The following is a 24,444-nucleotide window of genomic DNA, read 5'->3' as shown; positions in this document are numbered from 1 at the left end:
GGCCTATTCTATGCCGGGACCACACGGCAAATCTCTGTCTTACACGGAGCAAATTATACGTGCTTTACTTTTAAATTGCAATAATAAATAAAAACAGAATGGAAAGAATTATTATTATTTATTTACTACATGTAACAATTAAAGCATATAAGTAGTTATAGTATTCCCATGAAGTAATCCTCGCCTAAAATCATAAACAAAAACTTAATAATATATATTAGCAAGAATACTTAACGTAGGATTAAAGTTCCACGTTTACATCCATGCGTTTGTGCGTTTAATTTTTGCAGTGTAATGCAAGACTCATATGACATTTTATTTACATTTGACATTTGTCTGCTGGTGGGTGATTGGCGATTGACTGACGTCACGTCATCGAGAGTTGGTTTGGTGTTCTCATTATTTTTATTTCGCAATTTCTGGAATATCTTCACAATTTAAATGTTTTAAGTTACAAATTACAAATAGTGCTCACAATAAAGAATATAACTGAAATGGATAATCAATATTATTACAAGTTAATGGCAAGTTATTTGTCTAAACGGAACTGTGACGAGTCGTTCATGAGATACTTTTTCGGTAAGAACTCATTAAAGAAAACACCTGAGGAATTAGAACGAGCAGATGAGAGAAAAAGGAGGCTGCAGAGGGAACGGTCGCGACGGTATCGCGCACTAAAGAACGCGAGGCGACAACACGAGGGTGGCGGCAGCGGCGGCCGCGACAGCGGGGACAGCGACGGTAATGCACTTCGAACTAAGTCTAGGACCCTAGTGCTCGAGGAAGAGTTCAGCGACGGGGATGAACCGCCGACACTGTGTGATCTCAACTACGAGGAAAAATGGATCGGCGGCGGTGCTTCGGATTGTGCTTCCGACGACAACTCGGCGCACTCCGCCGCCGAACTGAAAGAGGCGCCGCTGTCCGGTGACGTGTCCCTCAGCCTGAAGGAGTTCTTGAGCTCTCCTAATGCAGAGCTGGACTACCCCACTGTGCACAGCCTTATGTTCCACTGGCTGCAAACGTAACAGCACCCGGCTATGTACCTACCATGTTACAGGTTTCATGTAGGATTGGCTCATATCATATTAGAACTCAAAATTATAAATTTTGTAATATTCTAATGCAAATTGATTTGTTGTGTAAAATTGAAAATTAATTTGGACACAAAATTAAAAGAATTGATGTGGTAGTTACACATATCATTATAATATCATCACAAATATGTTACGACCAACACACATCACATTTATAAACCGTCCTGCTATAATTTTAATCTGACTAATTAGAGAGTAATTTTTACATAATTTAGTTTTATCCTAATAGATTGGTAGTGCGGTTTGAAGTTGTCATCAATGTTAACTGATAGAATTGCTTCAAACATTATTATACTGATTATGTGGTTAAGACAATATTGTTTTACAAATAAATTGAAACATTTTCATAAAGATTTATGTATAGCGAATTTTTCAGCACTTGTTAGGTTGGTCTTGTACAGTCATATGGCTAGAATACCTTTCTGAATTCATATTATTCGTTTAGAAAAAACTATTGTATATGATTTAAAATTATTCCATCTATATCTGTCTCTTGCATAATCACAACAAATATTAGAAATTCTAAATTTGAAAATTCAAAAATGTAAATTCAGACATGCATTCTAAATGTATAAGGCCAGCTTTAAAATTGTTCGCTGTATAACAGTAGCTCTTTAACTTGTCTTCTATGTCTAAGACAAATAGCTGCCTGGTTAATTCTGGTAGCTTTTTCATCACTGACATATGACTTCTCAATAAGAATGATGGTTGCATAGAATAATAGTACCTACAGATGACATTATTTGGTGTATTTATTAATTGGCAGGTAAAAGATCAGTCAGCTTTATACAGATGGATCTTGTTTCAAATTGTGTCATTTGTAGAAGTTTTAAGGTTCAAGAATGCCTGAATGCTAGGCTCCACTAGTTAGTAGATTATTCCACTAGACAATAAGTTGTTATTAAGTTGCCATATCCTAATATTTAGATACTCAACTATTATACATAATTATATATGCATATATAGAGAAGTATAGAGTATATATATACCTATAGTTTGTGATACGAATGAATTTACATTTTGTGTGAGATCTACAATATTAATTGTAACATTTAATATAAGTCGAACAATATACACTTGTATGTATACACTTTGGTTGCAATTATATCTATTTAGCAAACTTCTGTTTGGTATTTGCATATAAAGATATTAGAAAAACATTCCTGTACTAAATGTTTTATAATTATATAATATGTGATTTGTAAACAATTTCAGGTAAACTTAAAATATTGCATTTATTTTTTAATACTCTTATGTATTTCTAAGCTCTCTTCTATGTTAATTGATAAATTTGGCATAAAGTGTAATATGAGATGGTAACATCAGTTTAATTTTACTACAATGATTTTGACTCACTATAAGTGCGCCGCGGCATAAGTATATGCCTATGGTGTAGGCAAAGTTTATGAGGTTTGCTTTGCACTTACCACTGGTGCTGGTACTGATATGGGTTAAGAGTCTTTTCAGACTAAAAATATATAAAATTTTCTAGTATTTTTTATTATTATGATTTCACTTTTCACATGGAGGACACTATAAAATTGATATTTAGCTGGCCACTGAAAAATCGAATTATTAAAAAATTTTAGCATTTATTTTTTTTATTTTGTTGATGGTTAGCCCATCAACAAAATAAAAAAAATGCTAAAATGTATTGGCCAGTATGCTACAATTTAGCATATTTTGTAATCATATTAAAGAGTTAGAAAACATTCATACACAAAATTGCCATTTATATGTTTAATTTGTAACAGTACTTTAATTATGTACACAGTACAACATTTAGGCCGCCATTTTATTTAAAAGTATTTTGAAATTTATTATAATGCTACATAAGATTTTAACATATGTATTTAATAATATAATAATTAGTTACTTAAGATTTATTTTTTTATTTAGATACATTAAGTAATTCCAATATTAAGAAGTGTTTTTGTAACATATGAACAAGAAGAAAAATCCTTCCTAAAAAATTGAAGTAAATAATGTATATTAAAATACAAGCAATAAGGACATTATTATTTCTCATTACGTATAATTTTTTATATACAAGTTATAGAAATATGTTCTAGTATTATTTATAAATAATTATTAATTTAGCAAGACTGCATTCGTTGATCTGATTTCAATTTAAACCTTTGAAACGATATAGAGCTAATTTCTACTATTTTATATTTCACATTTAGTTCAAGTGGCTAAATGTTCTAGTTAACTAATTTGGCTGCTTATGTATTATAAGTAAAACTGTGTCCGCTGCAAGCAAATAAAAGAATAATTCACGACTATAATCTTTGATGAGACAAGTAGAGGTTTTTGAGCATTATTTCTTTTGCAGCGAGTGTAATACATTTTTGTTGTGTTTTTCTTACAAAACGGGCGTGTCGCTTATGTAGTCCGTAATGACAGGTTAATAACAGTATTTTGTTATTAGTTTTCAGTGCAGCGGACGCCGTTTTCTATCAACACTATGTAATTCAATCATAGAATATAAAACAGTGCCTCTAGATGGTATAAGTAAGTTGTTAGTTAGTATCCACATGTTATCGCCAGACACGAGCCATACTATCCTAAATTAGTCTAGTTTTAAGTGTACATTAGGCAGACAGTAAATTAACCATTCGAGACATGGGCATAGAGTAATCGAATGGTTATAAATTTGTCTAAGGTGCTTACAGATGCATAGTATGTAATCATAAAATGTATATAAATAATGTCCATATACCTTACGTTCGTAAATGCCAGAATTTTTGATCTATTATTAGCGTTTGTTGTGTGTGCACATTTCTCTGACGTGTATTGAAATGGATATTTAATTACAATTATTCTTTTTGAGGGACTTCTCACACTTTTTCAGCTCCGTTCGCGTTTCGCTGAACGATTTTGGTCACACTTATACAGCTCTGCTTCTATCAGCCGCGTACGACGTCGTAAGAATGAGAAAAGCCGTTTTGAATTTACAATTTTTATTTACTATAAAATACGTCTGCACTTATTAATCCTTGCGTACATAATGATTATGCAATAAATCAAATCAATGCAGAAACAATACAGGTCACAATTTGTCGACAAGGAGTCGCGAAACCTCCCTGTAAAGAGCCGTTTCGCCGCGTTCGACGGTGAATACGGCAGAACAGCGCTGAACGCTCTCTATGGCATTCGCATGATAAATACACATTTATCTCCATTTTATACTGAGTTGCCGCGAAAGCAGAATAGACGCGAAAAGCTGAATGGATACGTACACGTCTCCATACAAAATCTTTGTTTTCTATGGACAAAAGCTGAATAGAGCTGAGTAAGTGTGAGTAGTCCCTAATTCCGCTACCGTTAGTATGTGTGCGACTGCCAACACTCTAATATTGACTACTATAATTATTACAAGATTACCTATATTAGCCATCAATTTTGCTAGCCTGACGAACAGTTAACACTAAGCTCCAAGCAGCAATTTATTAATTTGCCTGAAGATGCATCGTTTAGAGGTGAAACACATGTCACAAAACATGCGTGGACAAAATGGTAGTCGAAAATCGATGGCTAATATGGCGCTGGTGTTACGTTTGATACATATTACGTTGGAGGAAATGCATTTGTGGTGTGGAGTTTATAATATACTCTTAATAGACATATAATTGATCTGTTATATATTGATTTAAATAGTTGACGCAACGCAAGTGCATGTACTTTGTCTTTGAAATTTTTAACCTTAAATTAGACTTAATTTGATACCTGCTTTTTAAGTGCTGGCTACTAGTATCTATTTTTGTTGCCTGCAAAAAATTGGCATTTTTTTTTCAAACTAATTAACAATAGATGCTCTATTGGAGGCGGTAGACTGATTCTTTTATTGGCATATGTAAAACTAAGGTTATTTTAGTTTCCTTTTTCGTTATAGAAGCATTACATAAAGATACGTAATGTATTCTTATAATGTAATGTAATGCTATTATATGTCGAATATAATTATTTATCGAGAAAAATCTTAAAGGGGGAAAAATTTATATACAAGAGAGCAAACACAACATTTGAAAGCATTAAAATTAAAACTTGGTTTAGATAGTCACATTTGTCATAAAATCTGTAATCGTCTAGAGTCTGTATATTTGTTCTTTATTCAAATAATATACTTATTACACTGTTGTAAAATGGCCGGCATTTGTTCATAATCAACGTACAGATTATTAGATTTTATCTGCAGATATTTGGCCGTAAACATATAGTATTAGTATTAACAGTCATACGATCATGCACGAACGTGTACGTGAAAATTAATACATAAATATTTTATTTAGAACTCCAACCTGAAGTTATCTATTAAATCCGGCCCGTATCTACAGATAGACGATAAAATAATTTTTATCTGCACATAATTGTTTTTTAATTGTATTGTATTCATACAATTTTTTTTTTATTTTTTGTTATAAAAAAGTATGCTTGCTGACTATTAACGATTAAGCACCTGCCGCAGTTGTAAGTTTTTTTTTTTTGTATTTTTTTCTCCGGAACATTATTTGAAGATTCGAAACATCTTAGGGCTATAATATACATATTTGTTTTAATAATAGCAATAGATCTGGCAGCTCGTTATATATGTATTAATTTTAAAGTTCAAGACATTATAGTGTTAGCAAGAAGAAGTGCATTTGGAAACCGGAAAAATAAAAAAAAGTTCGAATACAGGACATTGTGGTCTGCGCACATGATACCTATTTTTTTTTTTTTATATAAAACCAAACCCTTGTAATAGCGCAATCACCGCAACAGTGTGTATGACCTCTTTGTTACAGTACTTCTCAATTCACGCGTTACTAACAGAACATTAAAATCTTGACTTATATTTAACTACCATGTATCATCCTTAAAATGGGAACAACATGCCAGATTCAATACTGAAAAGAATGTAGTTGTCTTTGCCTTTTACTTTATATACAATCTTATAGGTAAGTAAATTATAATAAAGTATTGGGGAAAGAAATAAATCGAGTTCTCCAACAAAATCAAGTTTTTGTTAATTTTATATTTAAATATTAAATGTTAAGTCTTCATAATGCACTTCTGCTTGTGCCAGCGATGCCTTCAACGAATGTAGTGTATAAATTAACGCTTAGTTAGGTACTGTAAGGTAGTGCCATATTAAAGAGCTTCCTGAATATTTTTAACCGGTTTTTTATTACCATTTCTTTTAAGTTCTTGTATATCCTACATTATTGGTAACTACGACCTGTGTGACATCGGTGATGCTGTAATAGGTACGTTTCTTTCCATAATGTCCCACGTTCGATTGTCGTGTAATTTAGACGGCGAACTTTTCCAAATTGGATATTGTGTGGACATTCAAAATTGGACTCTTCTTTCAGTTCTTTTTTTTTCCTCTTTCTGGAGTTCCGATTTCTTGCAGTGATCTTATAATTTTAATAATAAAATAAACCGAGACAGACTTTTATTAAAATAATTTTATTATGAAATAAAAACAGATTAAGTATTATTAGAATGTGTAGTACTACGTACAATAATTCAAAATTCTCAATATAAATCATAATTATTCAATAAAGCTCATCACCTTCACTAAGTTGGATATATTTTACATTCCTTCTAGGGTATTTATTATGGGTGTTATTAATATGAAAACAAAATTAAAAATTTATAATTACTTATAATAAAATACTGTATTCATATGGACTTAATTTAAACCAAGAGTTTTAAATTACATACCTACATATTTACATAAAGCTAGTAGGTATAGCTGTTCCGGATCTTGATTCGAGCTCAAATTTTAATGCAAATGAGTGTATCAAACGGAGTATCACGACAGAGATTGCAACTATATTACTAATTCGAATAAACGCCTACTACATTTATTGGCTCCACTGACCCACCGAATGTTATGTCGCAGTTTTTTGCCAAAATAAATACATACAGTGAGTGTAAAAAGTATTCGTACACCTAGGGTTATAATAAAAAAAATACGAATTTGATAGACTTTCCTCTATTTATTTAATTTAAATCAATACTGTTAAATAGTTTAACATTCCCGCACTTTGTTTATGATAATTATTGTTTTTTTTTTTAAAAATTATACAACATAAAAATATTTTTACGTTAACTAAGCAAATAATGACAAACAAAAAGTATTCGTACATTCATTCTTTTTTAAATGAAATTCTGTATAAATCATTTATTCAATCGAATTTTTCATATGCCTACAATGCCAAGGTCATTTTTAATACATAGGTATAGATATTAGACGTTTTAGTTGCACTCGTGACAAGTATAGACGTGTTTAATTACAAAAATGGGTCGTAAAGCAAAAGAAACGAGTGAAGAGGAGAGAAAAATAATTATTAATTTGCATAATCAATACAAATCATTATATGAAATTGCAAAATTTGTCAATAGACCACGTTCAACCGTACAGACTGTAATTGATCGATTTTCTATTACTAAAACACTAAAAAACAAACCCAGAGGTGGGGCGTCCATCAATAATCACGCCTCGATTGGATCGGAAAATTTTAAATTGTGTAAAAAAAAATCCAAAAATTAGTGCCGCTCGAGTGTTACAAGAAATTAATAATATCAATGATTGCCATATTTCTGTCAGTACCGTTCGGAACGTATTACGTAGTAACGATTATCATGGAAGAACTGCGCGTAAAAAGTATTGGGTAAATGATATTAATAGAAAAAAAGATTAGAATTCGCAAAAAAATATATTAATGAAAAAAAAACATTTTTGGCAAACTGTTATTTACTCAGATGAATCGAAATATAATATTTTCAAATCGGATGGACATCATATGGTATGGAGAGAACCTAATATGGAATATAAGAAAGAAAATTTATGTCCAACGGTAAAACACGGTGGTGGGTCAGTATTTGTATGGGGTTGCATGAGTGATTTTGGGGTGGGAAAACTTGCATTTATTGATGGAATTAGGGATCACAAAACGTATATTAATATTTTAAAAGAGAATCTTCTCTCTAGTGCAGCTCAAATGGGTTTTAACAATAATTGGATATTTTTACAAGATAATGACCCTAAACATAAAGCATGGAATACTAAAGCATGGATCCTGTTTAACGCTCCAAAATACCTAGAGATTCCTCCTCAATCACCTGATATTAATATTATAGAGCATGTGTGGGATTATCTCGATAATAAAATTCGAAATCGACCAATTTCGAGTAAAGAAACACTAAAAATTGCGCTTCGCGAAGAATGGGCATTGATACCGTCTTCTTATATTTTCAAACTAGTTGATTCGATGCCGCAGAGACTCCAAGCTATCATCAATGCTAACGGTGGTCCAACAAAGTATTAATATTTTTTTAATATTCATTTACTTACAAATTTTATAAGTGTACGAATACTTTTTGTTTGTCATTATTTGCTTAGTTAACGTAAAAATATTTTTATTTTGTATAATTTTTTTTATTAAAAAACAAAAATTATCATAAACAAAGTGCGGGAATGTTAAAATATTTAATAGTATTGATTTAAATTAGATAAATAAAAGAAAGTCTATCAAATTCGTATTTTTTTATTACAACCCTAGGTGTACGAATACTTTCTACACTCACTGTAGGTTATTTTAGCTATGTGTAAAGATCGTCTACGTTAACCTGGCACGCCCCTTTAACTTTTTACTTTAGTCTGGGTGACCATATAGAGACGTGGTGATCTTTTTGATGAAACGTCGTAATATTCTTTGATCGGAATCTTGTAAATATTTTTTATCACATATTTTTTACTCTTCAGATTTTGGAGCGGTGTGCCATGATATCGTGACAATCTGCAGCATATGTGAGACATGTTTACAATCATAAACGGAACAGTCAGGGGCGGATTTAGTAGACGGTTATCGTTGTGATGAACGAACTACTTTGTCTAGTTTTATATATGTATAAACAGGTACAATTTGACTCTGTTGTAGGCGATGCAATTTGAGAATTTGACAAAATTTTCTATATTTTGATTTATAATATATATTATTATTATTAAAAAATATTATACAATTTAAATAAAAAGTATTAAGTAAAGTATTAAGAACCAGTCACCATTCGTTCATATCGTCATAGTCGTAGAATACTGACGGATCTGACAAAGATTACATATAAAGATCCGTCAGTATTCTACGACTATGACGATATAATTAATTTCACGTTCATCACAATCGGACGAATATACGCAATAGTGGAATAAAAATTATATATGATCACGATTATAATTCCTAATGGTATAGTTAGAGGTATTTGTCAACTGTCACCATTGTAATTTTTAATTACGAACAATGATGGTCATGGTGTCCCTTATGAGCTCCCACTGCTGAGGACCGAGACGGTATTTCTCTTATGCACAACAATTAAAACTAATTAATTACATATTAATATCACGAATTAATATCCATAAAAAATAAAATTTAATGAATGCCTATACAACACAGCCATTAATCATTGGTAGATTTGCCTTTATTTTTATTTATATGTTACGTACTCATATTTTTAATTATATATACACAATTAAATTAGATTTCACCGTTTGCTCGCGAAAATGTGACAAACAATAATTATATTGTTAGTTGTGAGTACAAACACGTGTGCAGAGTGAATGCTAGCATTGATATTACATCTATCTTCACGACAGATCCATTGCGGTGCCGGTAGAAAAAACCCAGTACAAAAACCTTTATCCTTGCGCAAAATTTTCAGCTACTTTCATAACTTGTATTAGTATTTCTCTCTCAGATAATACGTGACTATAATCTATAATGATACGATAAAGACTCGAGACTCTGAATCTTGTAGTGGAAGTCTGATGTGAGGATAGATGTTATTTAGGTGCTCATGCGCCGATCCGCTGTGCAACCTACTCCTACACAATGCAAATTTGTCATTAGATTCTCGTGTATAGTGACCACACGCTACGTATCATTCGGCGCTCGGCACGGTTGACGTACTCAAAATACTAGCCATTATAATGACGAATGACGCTCCCGTATAAGAAAAACTAACCTTACCTATTACGACATAAAGTACATAATCGCAATATGAATTATATAGAATGTCGTCAATATTTAATAGACATATTAGCGTGTTAGAAGGCTTTTTGCATGTTACGATTTGTGTTCCCCGAGAGTTGCGTCAACGACCTTTTATAAAGACTAGAAATAGTGCACGATGTTATACCTCTGTTATTTTTGCAATACGTCGGCGATTAAAGAGGATTATTTATGCTATACTCGGGCCAGCCGAGCAACGCGCAGTCGTTCGACTGGAAACCCTTGCTGTAAATGAAACCGTATACTATGTACCTAGTAGCATTCTTAAATTTTTTTCCAACTGTAAAAGTTAATAAGACAATATTAATGAATGCGCGTGCGGTTCTAAGCGGGTGAACACCGCGCAGTGCTCGGCTGGCGACGGTGGCGGCGAGCGCGTGGGTGCACCACGGCCGCCGCGTAGCTCGGCCACTCGCGCCCGCGCGCCTCCGTCATAATACTACACACCAAATAGCATAATAGTGCACATTTTCGTTTTGGCGTATCATGAAGTCTTGTACCATGTACAAAATCACTTATGTCACCAGAAAAAAACAGGTAATTAATGTGTAAAATATAAATGCTTATACAAGTCCTGTAAATAAAGTGCACTAAAATTGAGAATGGAATGCATAACTTTCATTCATTTTTACTGGCTGTAACAAATATTAATCATACTCGAGCAGAACATTCTTAACTGATTGGGACAATGGGAATTTCAAACTATCACCTTCGCTACCACACACTCCACCATAATCATCAGCATTCAATGAGTAAATCATGGCTCCACGCAACTGATTGTCTTTGATATATTTGGCTTTTTCCATAACACTTTTAGGGGTATCATATGATACCCATTCCTTGCCATTATACAAATATGGTACCTTTGCATTCTCATCTTGTTTAATTTTCACAGTATTATGTTTGTTTATGTATGTACAGATATCAGGATAGTTAACAAATCCAAGGCCCCCTAAAGTCCCATAGGAAGAGGCAGGACTTCCCACTCTGGTGTTGTCTGCATTTACTAAAGTAAAAGAATGTCCATATGTTGGAATACCAACTACAATTTTTTCACGATCAAGTCCTTTATTTATGTACATGTTAACAGTATAATTGATGTTGAGGGTTGCCATATACATTTGTTCAGTTGGTCTTGCATATAGCGGCGAATTCAATCCAGTGAAGGGTGTAAACTTAGTGAAATAATGAAAGTCATAAGTCATAATGTTCACAAAATCTGTGTACATATTCAGCTGGTCTACATCATAGCATACATCTACTAGTGTTTCTGGAGCTGCAACAGCCACTGTCAACAAATAATCTCGTTTCTCCCTAATATACTCACTTCGGATCTCATGTAGCAGTTGTGAGAAATGTTGCCTCTCCCGTTTCTCTAATTTATACTGAGAATTGTGAACAGCTGGAAACTCCCAGTCCAAGTCAATACCGTCAAGTGAATAATTTCTTAATATGTATTTGATTGATTTAATAAATATCTTTCTTGAAGCATGATCAACTACCATCTCTGAGAATCCATTATCATTGCCAGCTCCACCTACAGATAGCATTACTTTCAACTTAGGATTTTTATTTTTTAATTTGACTACCTGTGAAAGTACTTTGTACTGTTGCTCATCCAATGATATTGATTTGTTGACAACACGTGCAAATGCAACATTGATGTGTGTGCATAAGTGTGCATGAATATCAGAGGGCATTAGTTGATTATTGTCTTGATTGTTAGGAGTGTCATAGTAACATGAGACAACTTTCTCATCATCTTTATTTTTGCCCATTTGTTGTTGCTGTATATCCAACAATTTGTAGTATCCATTGTTTTGTTCTTGAGCCTTAGAATAAATTGACGCACGCGTCACAGATTTACGCAAAGTAAATAAGGTTAATGTATCAGCACTAAGTAGAGGAAAATATAAAATAACTGCACTTAATATAACCAATGTCAATATGAGTAGTAACCATATAAGAAGAAGTTTCCTTTGGGGATAGGCTCTGGAACTGGCGAGATTCTTGTCGCAGATAACAGGATTGTATTTATTCACATTGCCTCTTATAGTACGTAGGACCATTTTAGTGGTTGCAACTACTACAAATAAAGGGAAATGAAATGATCCTATACCGTACACTTGCACGTAAAACTCGCAAAGTAAAAATTTCACTGTGTTTTGGATTAAGAATGTCTTTAGGCCACGCCTATAAATATAAATTAAGTTTGATGTTTTATAATCGTAAACAAAACAAACAGCTGTTTACGAATTGCATAAATTACGTCATGCTGATAATGATAGGTCAGTCAGATGTCATTGTCAAACATCCAAATTTGTTAAAGTTAAGGTTTCAAGTTCCTCGGAGATAAGATAGATGTTAGAATTTTATCATAGCTTACTAAAGTAATTTATTTTCTTCTATGTGTATAACTTTACACAAGAATAAATTGAAAAAAAAAAAAACAATTACTGTGCGGTTCCCAGTTTCCATAGTTTTAGCCTTAGGAAGTGATAAAACAAAACGCGATTGGCATGAATGACATTGACATTTTTAACACATGACAGATGATTCCAGACAAATTATCTTTTTGAAGACTAGGCAGCATGGTCTCCGACCTTAGCCTGTTCCAAACGGAACAAACGTACTAAAAAAAAAAAAAAAAACATGACAGATGTTCGTACTTGAAATCTCGAGCATTTCACAGATGGGATCTTAAAAATAGGTGTTGAATTTACAGTTTTGTTTTTATTAAAACATGTAAATTAATAACGGAGATAATAAACTGACGATAAAAACGTCTCATATGCCCCACATGGGGTCTTTAGCTATGGATAGCGTTTGTATGAATCATTACGAAAAACAGCTGTACACTGTGTTTAAGACCTTCGACGTAGATAATGAGGAAGCTCTAGACAGATCAGCAGTATTGAAACTGTGTGACGCGTTACAGCTAGAAGATCGCGGGTCTGCGCTAGTTGACACACTTTTTGAGCGCTGTTCTGAACGTGTCACCTTCACACAATTCCGCAACGGCCTTCTTTCTGTACTCGGGGGTGGAGAGACTACGCCATCCTCATCACCTAAGCACATTGCGACCGATACATCACAGACTTTAGCATCGACGGCTCCCTCCAGTGCTACTGTAGTTCCCGTTTCTTCGCACAGTGACGACGATTCTTCAGGACGCGAAGTCGCCCCAAAATTTGTATTTGGCTCAAAGAAATACGGCCGCCGCTCAAGGCCCCAACGTTCATCTGCTATGTCGGATGATACGCATACACCAAGGGCTGCTTCAGTTTCAAGACTTGACAGTGATAATAAAAGAGCTAGAAGCTCTCAACGAATGAAATGCAGACGGAGTGCATCTGCAATGGATAATCGCAATCATGAATTAAACTATGATGATGAAACTACACATGGTGATTTTGAACATGATAGACGTATTGACTGTGAACAAGCACTTGCATTATGTTGTGAACTACGGATGGATGGCATAGATCGTAGACTTATTGAACGCATATTTGAAGAGTCTCCTTCTGCAGAAACTACTGTGGGTGAATTCTTTGAGCGTCTTAATGTGTCATTGACATCATCAATTGAGGGTGCACAGGATACAAGTACTGCAACACCACTGAATAGTGATTATGTAATTGACCATGAGACGGGTATTCCTAGTATGTTGGTTATTGAAGCATGGGAAAATGCAGGTGTGCCTCGTCCACGGCGTTTAATGTTGGAATTAGGATTTACAAGTTCAGTAGTTCGACCACCTGATATAGAGCATGCACTTGAAGATGAAATCCGAGCTCTACCTGAACCATTAGATGATAGAAGAGATGCACATACAATGCTGTTAGTAGCTGCTTTAGAACTTGCACGCCTTAGACTAAAGTTTGCAAAACAGCGTGCAGATGTCACTGCTGCTGAACGAGATAAATTACGAGCTGATGTAGCAGAGGCGAATAGACGGGCATGCTTATTGGCACAAGATGTAGACGAAAGTCATGCTCGAATGGAAGCCGAACTAGCAGCGAATGTTCGAAGAGCAGAGTCAAAGCATGCAGAAGCTGCAAAAATCGCCGCAGCTGAAATTGCAGCTGAACGCGAACGTGCTGCTGCTATCAAAGTCCTACAAGAAGCGGAGTTGGCGCGACGTGCAGAGAATGAGGCGCGATTACGCACTGAAATAGAGGTTCAAACGTCACGGATCTTAGAACTTGAGACTAGGGCAGCAACAGCTGAAAATCGCGCGTCGTTGGCGGAGCGGGAAGCAATACGTCTAGCATCAGAGCTGACAGAAGCTACAGCTAGTCTGAATCGCAAACAGGGTGCAGTAGATGCTGGGGTAGAAGATGCATCAGCTACAGAGTTGGCAGCACGGCTCGACGACTTACGTCGCGAGAACAAGTTGCTTCGCGACCGAAACGATGAATTGTGCTGTGCGTTGGAGGCAAGGGCGCGCGAAGGGGAGGTGCCGCCTGTTGCCTACGGAGATTTATCGGCCGAGCTGGGGTCACTGCTGACATCCCAACATGCTGAGGTAAGTTTATTACGCAAAAATATAATATCCAATCTAATATACCAATGAATCGAAAGGTACCATATAAATGGCGACTGTTATAATAAAAATGTAGGAATTGAAAAGTTTAATTTTTGTAGTAGCACTACTTTTTAAAATTAAGTAGACAGAATAAACCTTCGTTTCTATCAATTTAGTCAAATAATAGTGATAAATATCATCTATAGGCTAGTTTAAATCCGGTTCAAAGGACCAAAAATGCAAATAAATAATAGGCTATTATTTATTACAATGACGACTGCTCAACAAAGATGGTAGACCAGTTCTTAGATCAGCCTTTTTATCATGAAAAATATAAACATCATCATCATCATCATCATGTTAACCCTAACAATATTTAAAATATTTCATACATTAATTTGATGTTAGATTATATTTTTAACTTTTTAAATAATGTGTATATAATACGAGGTCTGTCCGGAAAGTTCGTATAAAAGTGTTCTGGAATGCGAGAAAGAGGAGTGGGGAGGCCAGGTAAGCGCAGGACCCCTTCCTTATGTCCCTAACAATGCTTCAGTTCTGGTCTGACCGCCGTGCGGTGCGAACTGGCTTGTCACGCCATCTGTGAAGTTACCTCTTAACGAAACCCCGTCGGCATGGAGCCCGCTTCCGTTGAAGAGCAGCGCGTCGTAATCAAGTTTCTCTCGAAACTCGGCAAGAATGGCCGTGAAAGCAAAGAGTGGAAGACATCCGGGGAACCACGAACAAAAAAATCAAGAAAATCCCGCTCAAATGTCAAGACAATGTTGATTGTTTTTTTCGATGTTCGGGGGATTGTCCATCAAGAATTCGTCCCTCCAGGCCAGACAGTTGATGGAAAATTCTACGTCGATGTGCTCAGACGCCTCAAAGCTCGTGTGGCACGAGTTCGTCCAGAATTGGCGCGAGAGGGGCGTTGGATTCTTCACCACGACAATGCCCCTGCCCACACCTCTCTTGTTGTCCGTGAGTTTTTGAGTAAAAATTCCATTACGGTGACCGAACACCCCCCCTACTCGCCGGATTTGGCCCCGTGTGACTTCTTCTTGTTCCCAAAAACCAAATTGGTACTTCGGGGGCGGCATTTGGGGGACATAAATGAGATAAAAAAAGCTACGACGGGGCAGCTGAGAAACCTACAACCAGAGGACTTTCAAGGAGCCTTCTCACAGTGGAAACGGCGTTGGCACAAGTGCATTATGTCACAGGGGGAGTACTTTGAAGGGGATAAAATTGATTTACCTGAATAATTGTAAAATAAAATTTTTAAAAAACTTTTATACGTACTTTCCGGACAAACCTCGTATGTACCGAATTTAACTTGATGTTCCCTAACAGTTTAATTGTCACTGTCCATCAATCATATAACAACCACTTATTATAATTTATTTATTATTCAATAATAAAGAAATGGTCAAAGCTTTAATATTTTAAAATAATTTATTATTTACATATTTTTTTGATGACATTTTAGGAATGTGACTCATCACCAACCAGCATCGATCAGAAAGTGATTGGACACACTGAGGCAACTAGGCGATTGCGCTCTATATTTGACAGCGTTCAGGCAATGCCGTCGCCAGCGAAGAATGAATGCCAGTCATGCTCCACTCTAGAAGCAGTCATCGCTGGAATACAGATGAAAGTTAGGGAATTGAGTGACTGTGTTATCCTGATGGAAGAAGCGGAAATGCCCCTCTACGCCACTACTGAGGCTTCCGTTCAAACAGAACCTTTATCAGAACTTACCTCAAACACAAAATCAGAAGGAGTTAATTTGATTAAAGAAATGGATACATTAAAGGAGCAACTCGCCGAAGCCGAGCGGAGGCACAATGACGAAAAACAGAAACAATCTGAATTAATAAAGTGAGTATTTTGTTTCTGTATATAATGAACATGGAGTGTAAAAAACTGACTCCAAACAGATCTGATGTTAGTTTGTACTTTTTTTTTTAAACAGAAAATGCATGCATTTTTCATTATTGCAAGTAATATGTGTATTTTGATATTCCTATTTACACATACATACATACATTGCCTAAAAGCATATGTCTACATAACATCTATAATATATTAATACACAAGTTGGTTATATTTGGTAAAGTGTTTGTAGAGAATTTATTTACGTTTTGTTTTTTATCTACGCATAATTAAGTGTGGAAATTATTTGTTATTTTTTCTTCGTTATATCCTCTTCTTTAAATGGTTACATTTAACATTCACAGAGAACTGGAGACCAGTTTGGAGCAAATGAAATCCGAATACGACAAGTGCGAGGAGTACTGGAACAACAAGCTGGAGGAGGAGCGCGACATGTACAACGAGGAGCAGCGGCTCGGCGACGAGCGGCTCGCCGAGCTCGTCGCCAAGATCTCCGAGTACGAGCGGCAGTTCGCGCCCGCCGGCGGCACGCTGCCCACCATCGAGGAGCGCTGCGGCCTCGAGGCGCAGGTCGCCGACCTCGAGGAGGAGTTCGCTACGTATCGAAAAACTAAGGAGGAGGAGCTCCGCGTGCGGGACTCGGAGATAGCGCGGCTCACCGAGCAGATAGAGGCGCTGCAGAGGCGAGTGGAGGCCGCGAGCGGGCCAGAGGGCCGGCGGCGGCGCGGCGGCGGCAGCGGCGGCAGCGGTAGCGGCGGCGGCGGCGGCTGCGGCGGCGGCGGCGCGGCGTGCTCGTGCGCGTCGCTGGCGGAGCGCTGCCGGCGGCTGGCGGCGGAGCGCGGCGCGGGCGCGCGCGAGGCGGCGGCGCTGCGCGCGCGGGCGGCGCGCGCCGAGGGGCTGGCGCGGCGCCTGCACGCGCGGCTCGCGGCCGCCGACCTGCTCGTCAAGGACCTGTACGTCGAGAACTGCCACCTCGCGCACCGCCGCCCGCTGTGACCGCCCGCTGCGCGTCCGTATGTATCATTCCATGTCAATACGTAGGCCTAGGGTTCCGCCGGTGACCGGCGACCGCCGACCGACGACGACTGTGTTGTGATAATGTATCGTATTTAATGTTTGTTACTGTTTAGCGGTGTGCTGATCGCTGACGCTGCCCGTAACTTATTCCTATGTTATTACGTATTTGTGTAAATAATCGAAGTTTACAGTGAGACGATTCTAGAAATAGTAGCCGTATCTCCCTCGCGGGGACTTGTTGACTAGATGAAGTTATGACGAATAAATAAATGTATATCAAATTAATAGGTGCCATCCAAAATACAAAATCCGATTCTATATAATTAATACGTTTGTAGCATTTTGTGGTAGCCTTTGTGCAATCTCGGTTTATTATTTAAAACATGCCTCTGAACGCACTATTTCGTTTCGGTCAATCTTCAAACTTAAGTTTTTTGGCAGCTTGATTGATTAGCGACTCGTGGAATTTAAAAGCACTGAAGTAAATGATGAATGCTGTTTACGATGCAAGCGTGACACAGTAGGTGATAGTGTACTCTGGGCAAACTCAATGTCTAGCTGTGAAAAATAGCATCATGTATTATGTGTATATAATACATCATATGTGTACTGAATATAGCACGCACGGCTCACTGTAACATAGTCACATCTGCGCCTTGTAAGTCCTTGCATATAATTTTTAGCCCCTAATATTTTGTACGGCTTTACATATCTGCAGAATTATTGCCTTTTCTTCAATGATAAAGTCAAATAATGTACGAACGTGCCTTTTAATGTTACGAGAATTATTATTATAGTTAGAAGTAATAAACACATTTGTTTTTCGCCCGCTATGAGTGTGGCATTATACGAAGCATAAAGTTCAAGCTATACGAGACTCACGGTGCGGAAGGAGTTGAGGGGCGAGGGGAGGGGGAAGGCTTATTAATTTTTTCAGTTATTGAAAATATAATTTCACACAATTAGCAACATGAAATAAACTCTTTTAAAGAGTCGGTATATAGAATTAATAGTAATGTAAAGTACGGTATTCCAGACCTTTTCCCCTATAAGAGCTCTAAAACTGCTCACTGAACGAAACTTGGCCATATAGACGTTTAATTTTTAGTCATACATAATGTTATCCCCTACCTCCCCCCCCTCATGCTAATATCTATCGTGAAGTTTCTATTAGCAGTTTACAATTATTTTTTAACATAAAAATATTAATACTTGTTCCTCTTAATTTTAATAATGTTGCCTGATCTATAAAATATAAATGTTGCTACATTAAAACTTTGTCGTGGAATTTTGTCGCTAGGTACCTTGGATCGGTTTTTGTGTCAAGTACCTAAGTGACAGCACTGAGCTACTATGATATTGCCAAAATTACGCGACCAGAAGTTTACACGCCATTTTTACGCACGATACGATTTTTACTTTTGGCGACGCCGACGTAATTTTATCAGAATGTTTATCTACGCTCTAAAATAGCAAGCACCGAAAAGTGTAATGGTTTTTCATATAAATTAGCCAGGGAGATTAGAAATAAGCAATAGAATCCAAGTCGGAAATTTTTAAATATATTGTCTGATATTATTTATTTTTAATTAATTCTACAATATTTATTATTTGTACAAATCTCACAACACAAACTGAATGATTTAAAAAAAGATGGCTGAACAAATTTTCACGTAACTTATAAAGATATATCATCTTTATCAGAATCATTTTTATTCAGAAAATAACATAATTGCCCAATTTTTTTTTCGTATTAAAACAATACCGAGTTTCGAGCAAAGAAAAAGCATTGTGTGCGTAAATATGGCTAACTTTGCTTGCGTAATTTTGGCAAGTGTATCGTTAAAGTTACTAGACAGAATCTGTGATTGAATCGGAATCGATGTAAATTCCTTGTATAAAAGACAAAATTGCATTTAGTGTTTAGTTTTGATTATGAAACATCAGTGAGATTTCCCATTTGCTCAAGAAACTTTTTCTTCGATGGCTATAAAAAAATATTAATTATTTCAATGGAATTGACGTGTGTTTAGTTTCTTTGGTGATGAATTCCTAATTTGAAAGTAATTAACATACTTTAAATAGGTTTTACACTTTTATGAATGTAACGCCAAATGTCCTCAATTGTGAGTAAGTTTTTCTGTTACGTTTTAACGGCCAATCTGCTGGACTGATATGGATGAAATTTGACTGAAAAATAGTCTGAGGTCCAAAACGGACATAGGGTTTAGAAATGCAATCAATATTTCAATAGGACAAAGTTGAGAGTACAGTTTTTTGTAATTTTATATGAATTATTAGTTAGTGGACAAATTTACAATGAACATCATACATTTTCTTTAATATTTAATGAATTTTGTAAGTATGTAAATGGCTACCATCTTTACCCATCCTCCTATAAATTAGAGATTCATTCTAATTTATTATACACTTAGTATTTGGGACTGAGAAGCTCATATACTACTTTTCATCCTGGTCTTTCAATATGTCCCAGTCATGTGGACGAAGTCGCGGGCATGGCTAGTGTAATAAAAAAATAATCTATGGGGTCCAATTTGCTTATATTTATACTGTATACATATAAAGTCAGATTGTGTAAAATCGTTAATTATAAATACCATAAAGTCTACATAAAGGTTTTTCTATGGCTCTCTCAATATGTTTTGACACATTTCAAATAAAATATCTCTTAGTTTTGACAGATTTTTAAATCAAACTGTAATGTTATAATTAGTATTATTTCTTTATCTTTCTATGGAACTTTGTTAATTTAAGTACATTTTTTTTTCCTCGATTTTGTATCGAAGTAACGATTTGTCCATAAACTAATATTGGCGATACCCTCTGATCATGCTATCTTTATAAATTATGCATTTTATGTAGTGATACATTTAATATAATGCAGTGTAATCAACGAGATACGATTACACGTCGCTTAATAGTGAATGCATAAAAAATCAACCTCATATTTACAAACATTTCTCAAATTTAAAAATGGCTCATGAATATTTTTGTAGCAAACTATGTGAAGGCTCATTTCGTATTGTTTATTTATTAAAATTGTCTACGAATGATACGATACACACGATCGGTAAAGCCGAGTTCATTATGTCATTAACTTGAATAACCAAGTTGTCTTATTGGCTTGTCAATTGGTATGTTCTTATCACAAATTTATATAGATCTTGCGGCGGGGAGATAGGATTGTTGATAACGTCAGGTCGACTTCCCATCGTCTAAATACAGCATGAGTTACTGGAAACTTACGTGGTTATTTTTTTTTTGTCTTTGTTTTTATGCAACTTAGAATAGCAAACAAGCTGACGGCCCACCTGATGGAAAGTGGTAACTGTCGCCTATAGACATATATTTAGAAACTATCGTAATTCTTGGTGAATTTATCACAAAGGGCCAAATGATTTGACTTCTCTCACTGGTGCCCTGTCACTGTGTACTTATAGTATTCATGGGATTACCATTCTTTTCAACTAAGTTAAAAAAGAAGGAGCTTTTCAATTCGATTGTATTTTTTTAGGTTTGTAATTAGAACTCCGTCAATTATCAACTGGTGGTCTACCATGAAATGAAATTCCGAAATTTCTGGCTCAATTTCGTGTTTTTGTTCATACCAAAATCGACCCAGTAAATGGAGCTTAACATTTTGTTCATCATAAATCCTTTTCTAATAGTCAAAAGAAACGATATCTTAATATTTTTAATAATTTTAAACAGCATGTATTATGTAATTTTAACATCAAATTTCTGTTTCGACCGTCCCGGAAATTTGAAATTTTTTCTTTTCTAAAACGATGTATTTACAGGTTTGTCCCATAGACATTTTATCAAAACCGGTACAGTAGTATAGTTTTAAAATAAAAATAATTATTTTTGCCACAATGTTTTACTTTTGATACTAAATTAGGCCATATAGAGCCTAATTTGCGTTTTGAAGTTCCTACATGAAATGAATGCAAAAAAAAAATTGCAGAATTGATAAAAACAGCAAGATGGTTATTGTAATATCTACGTATTCTTATTCTAAATTTTGTCGTCTAAAAGGAAAAAAAAAGAAAAAAATAAATATCAACGTAGTATCTGTGGTCCAGTTCTGCAGTTCCATATCGTATCGTTTGTAGACAACTTAACTAGTGTAATATAAGTAGATAATGTAGAATTTTGTGGGTATATTAAGTGCCTAGTCCTCTGTTGACACATTCGATAACTGAATTTGTTAATTTTGTTTAGATATGTTTCAATGTATTCCTATCTATGTGTTAACAACGTAATTAATAACAATTGCTTATAGTTATTAGTTATACACGCTGCGTTTTGTTTAATATATAAATATATTCATTGTGTACGTAGAATTGTAAAAAAAAAAAAATCTAGTGGTTCTTAAGAACCTAAATTGTAGACTCTTCCTCTGAAGGAAGTATATCAGTATGAGGTTTAGAACAGGTGGTCTACCATGAAATGAAATTTCGAATTTTCGGGCTAAATTTCGTGTTTTTGTTCGTACCGAAATCGACTCAATAAATGGAGCTTAACATTTCGTTCAAAATAAATCCTATCCTTATAGTCCAGAGGAACGATATTTTAACATTTTTAATAATTTTAAACTGCATGTATTATGTAATTTTAACATCAAATTTCTGTATCGTTCGGCCTCGAAATTTCGGAAAACATTTCATGGTAGGCCCTCTGATCCAAGTCGGATTTATAATAACCTTATACAGCATTAAAAATTAATCTACATGTATTTATGCTCTCATTATGAACAATTGACCTATTCAATACTTAATGACTTCAAGTCGATCAGTACTCAAATTAGAACTCCACTATTTTTATAATCTTTGTTGTTATATTTACTTATTATATTTACATAATTAAATGGAACGTATCGAATAAAAATGACAAGTATGACGAGGCAATGGCGTACCCCATTGTCATTAGAATTACGATCTTAATAATTTACTTCATTTTTCTTTTTCATTCAATAATATAATTAAAATATTTATCCCTAGTAGGTATGTGTTTATGTTAGCTGGACTGACTACGACTCCGCATTATGCTTTGAATAAAAAAAAAAAATTGTATTAACTTTTAAAAACTAATCAACAAATTTAACCTCAGTATCGATACTGGTTAATTTTGCTAGTCACTGAATGGGCGAGGAATATGGCCACTGTGCCTTATCCAGTACTGAATGCAGGTGTAACCTCGGTTGCTAACTGGTTCCCACGGCGGACTTAAGGCGGGCTGCATGGTCGCGCCACGACAGACCGTGGGATCTCAGTGTAAACTTTATGGTAATTGGAGAGAATTTCTTTTGCTTTACTTTGCCTTGAATGCAGTATGCCGTGACCACACTTAGTGCCTTGCAGTTATGAACTTTCTCATTGTTGAATTATTATCAACTTCGTTCAGAAGAGCAATAGTTGTGCGACGTGGGACTTGCGACCTCATTGTGGGTATTATATTTATGTTCGTACCCACGCTTAAGTGTCTATGCCTATACCTACTATCTCGAAAAGTTACAATAGAAGTGTAATAAGGCGACCGGTTCACGAGTTCACCATGTAAATAATTTCCAACTGCGATTTCTTCTATATTATCTATTTAAGTCCAACGTGTGGTCACCATACGCATGAAATTGTTATCTAAGTATTTTAAAGTTAATATATTTATAGTTTTCGAATGCAATACATTAATTCATCCCAGAGCGTAAGGAAATGTTTAGTGATTCTTGTATATCTCATTTGTAATCCTATCTTGGTTGGTCCTGTAAATTTTTAATTTTTTTTTTATATATGGTAATAGTCTTGGCATGCCATTTTTTTTAAACTGTTAACATTAAACAATAAAATAGACAAAAATAAAGTTATAAACAATTAATACAAAAACCTTTTTTATTCTAGTTATTTGCCCTTTTTATCCGTTTCAAATTTAAAGCCACGCCAAGATTGTTCGAATGGTAAAAATCGTCTTAATCCAAGTGGTCTTAATAAAAACTGATTACACATTTACACGTATTGAAAATGTTTTTTTTTATAAATTATTTAAGGCAGAGACCTTACACAACTAATGCTATTATTAATCACTTTGTATTCACTACGTTTACATAAAGAGATGGCTATCAAATTAAAGATAGGCATATCATTTATCAGGGTTATATTATTGAGTACGATAGTAAATGGTTATTATTAAGTCAGCTAATTGCAGCCTACTTGCGGATTTGTTACCTTTTTACTGTATGGTATATTCGATCTGGCCATAGTTTGTGTTATTGTGTTTATATTAAAGTGTTGATCCATATTTTGGTGTTTTTTTTTTTTATTTTATTACAGATACTTATGTAGATCCTTTACGTGTTGCATGTGTTGATTTACCACATTTTAATATTTTGAAAAGTTTCAAAGATAAAACAAACGATCAGACGATCGTAAAACTAGTCGAGGTTACTGGTGACCTAAGAGCTGGTAGCTACTTTGCACAAAAGGTAAATTTAGCGATCCATAGAGGTAATGTTGCCAGTATCTTGGGTACGCTACCTCAGTGTGGTGTGTTGGGAGACTATTTATAATTAGTTGTAAGTGTTGTTATTTAAAAATTTTTATAAGTTTAAATTATTGTGTGTATATGTATAAATGAATTCAAGGAGATAATAGACCACTAAACATAAAATATATTTATGTAATAATAAATAAATACGTTTGCAATATAATAATATCAACTTGAATAGTAATAATATTCATATGATAATTATTACAATAATAGACATTATTGATTGTAAAGAACCATTAGAATCGGTTCAGAATTGCTGAAGATCTCCTGTAAAGCA

At 35.0% G+C, this 24,444-nt stretch overlaps 3 protein-coding genes across 3 annotated transcripts; 2 read left to right on the top strand and 1 right to left on the bottom strand.

Annotated features, from left to right (window-relative positions):
• The first annotated feature begins 319 nt into the window (after positions 1–319).
• Positions 320–6,256, top strand: LOC128201530 (uncharacterized). Its single transcript, XM_052898778.1, has one exon. The coding sequence runs from the start codon at positions 495–497 to the stop codon at positions 1,026–1,028; it is 534 nt and encodes a 177-aa protein (XP_052754738.1). The 5' UTR covers positions 320–494; the 3' UTR covers positions 1,029–6,256.
• On the bottom strand, positions 5,540–12,398 carry LOC113512614 (chitinase-3-like protein 1). Its single transcript, XM_026896519.3, has one exon. It carries the CDS (start codon positions 12,223–12,225, stop codon positions 10,804–10,806), a length of 1,422 nt encoding a protein of 473 aa, XP_026752320.2. The 5' UTR covers positions 12,226–12,398; the 3' UTR covers positions 5,540–10,803.
• Positions 12,399–12,416: 18 nt separating this feature from the next.
• On the top strand, positions 12,417–23,918 carry LOC113512487 (blastoderm-specific protein 25D). The gene is made up of 3 exons (XM_052898775.1): positions 12,417–14,684; positions 16,177–16,571; positions 16,931–23,918. The coding sequence occupies exons 1-3, from the start codon at positions 12,948–12,950 to the stop codon at positions 17,580–17,582; spliced, it is 2,784 nt and encodes a 927-aa protein (XP_052754735.1). The 5' UTR covers positions 12,417–12,947; the 3' UTR covers positions 17,583–23,918.
• Positions 23,919–24,444: the final 526 nt, after the last annotated feature.

The sequence above is a fragment of the Galleria mellonella genome, unplaced genomic scaffold (genome assembly GCF_026898425.1).
Source record: "Galleria mellonella isolate WM207_F2 unplaced genomic scaffold, CSIRO_AGI_GalMel_v1 utg537, whole genome shotgun sequence".
Lineage (NCBI taxonomy): Eukaryota > Metazoa > Arthropoda > Insecta > Lepidoptera > Pyralidae > Galleria > Galleria mellonella.
Note: the sequence above shows the minus strand (reverse complement) of the source record. Positions and strands in the feature narration are given on the sequence as shown.

What these genes read in the sequence shown, in the direction of transcription:
- LOC128201530 (XM_052898778.1), top strand. Translation starts at nt 495, where the DNA reads ATGGATAATCAATATTATTACAAGTTAATGGCAAGTTATTTGTCTAAA.
- LOC113512614 (XM_026896519.3), bottom strand. Translation starts at nt 12,225, where the DNA reads ATGGTCCTACGTACTATAAGAGGCAATGTGAATAAATACAATCCTGTT.
- LOC113512487 (XM_052898775.1), top strand. Translation starts at nt 12,948, where the DNA reads ATGCCCCACATGGGGTCTTTAGCTATGGATAGCGTTTGTATGAATCAT. An exon ending in TGACATCCCAACATGCTGAG is followed by an intron (nt 14,685 to 16,176) that starts GTAAGTTTATTA and finishes ATGACATTTTAG; the next exon opens with GAATGTGACTCATCACCAAC. An exon ending in AAACAATCTGAATTAATAAA is followed by an intron (nt 16,572 to 16,930) that starts GTGAGTATTTTG and finishes TAACATTCACAG; the next exon opens with AGAACTGGAGACCAGTTTGG.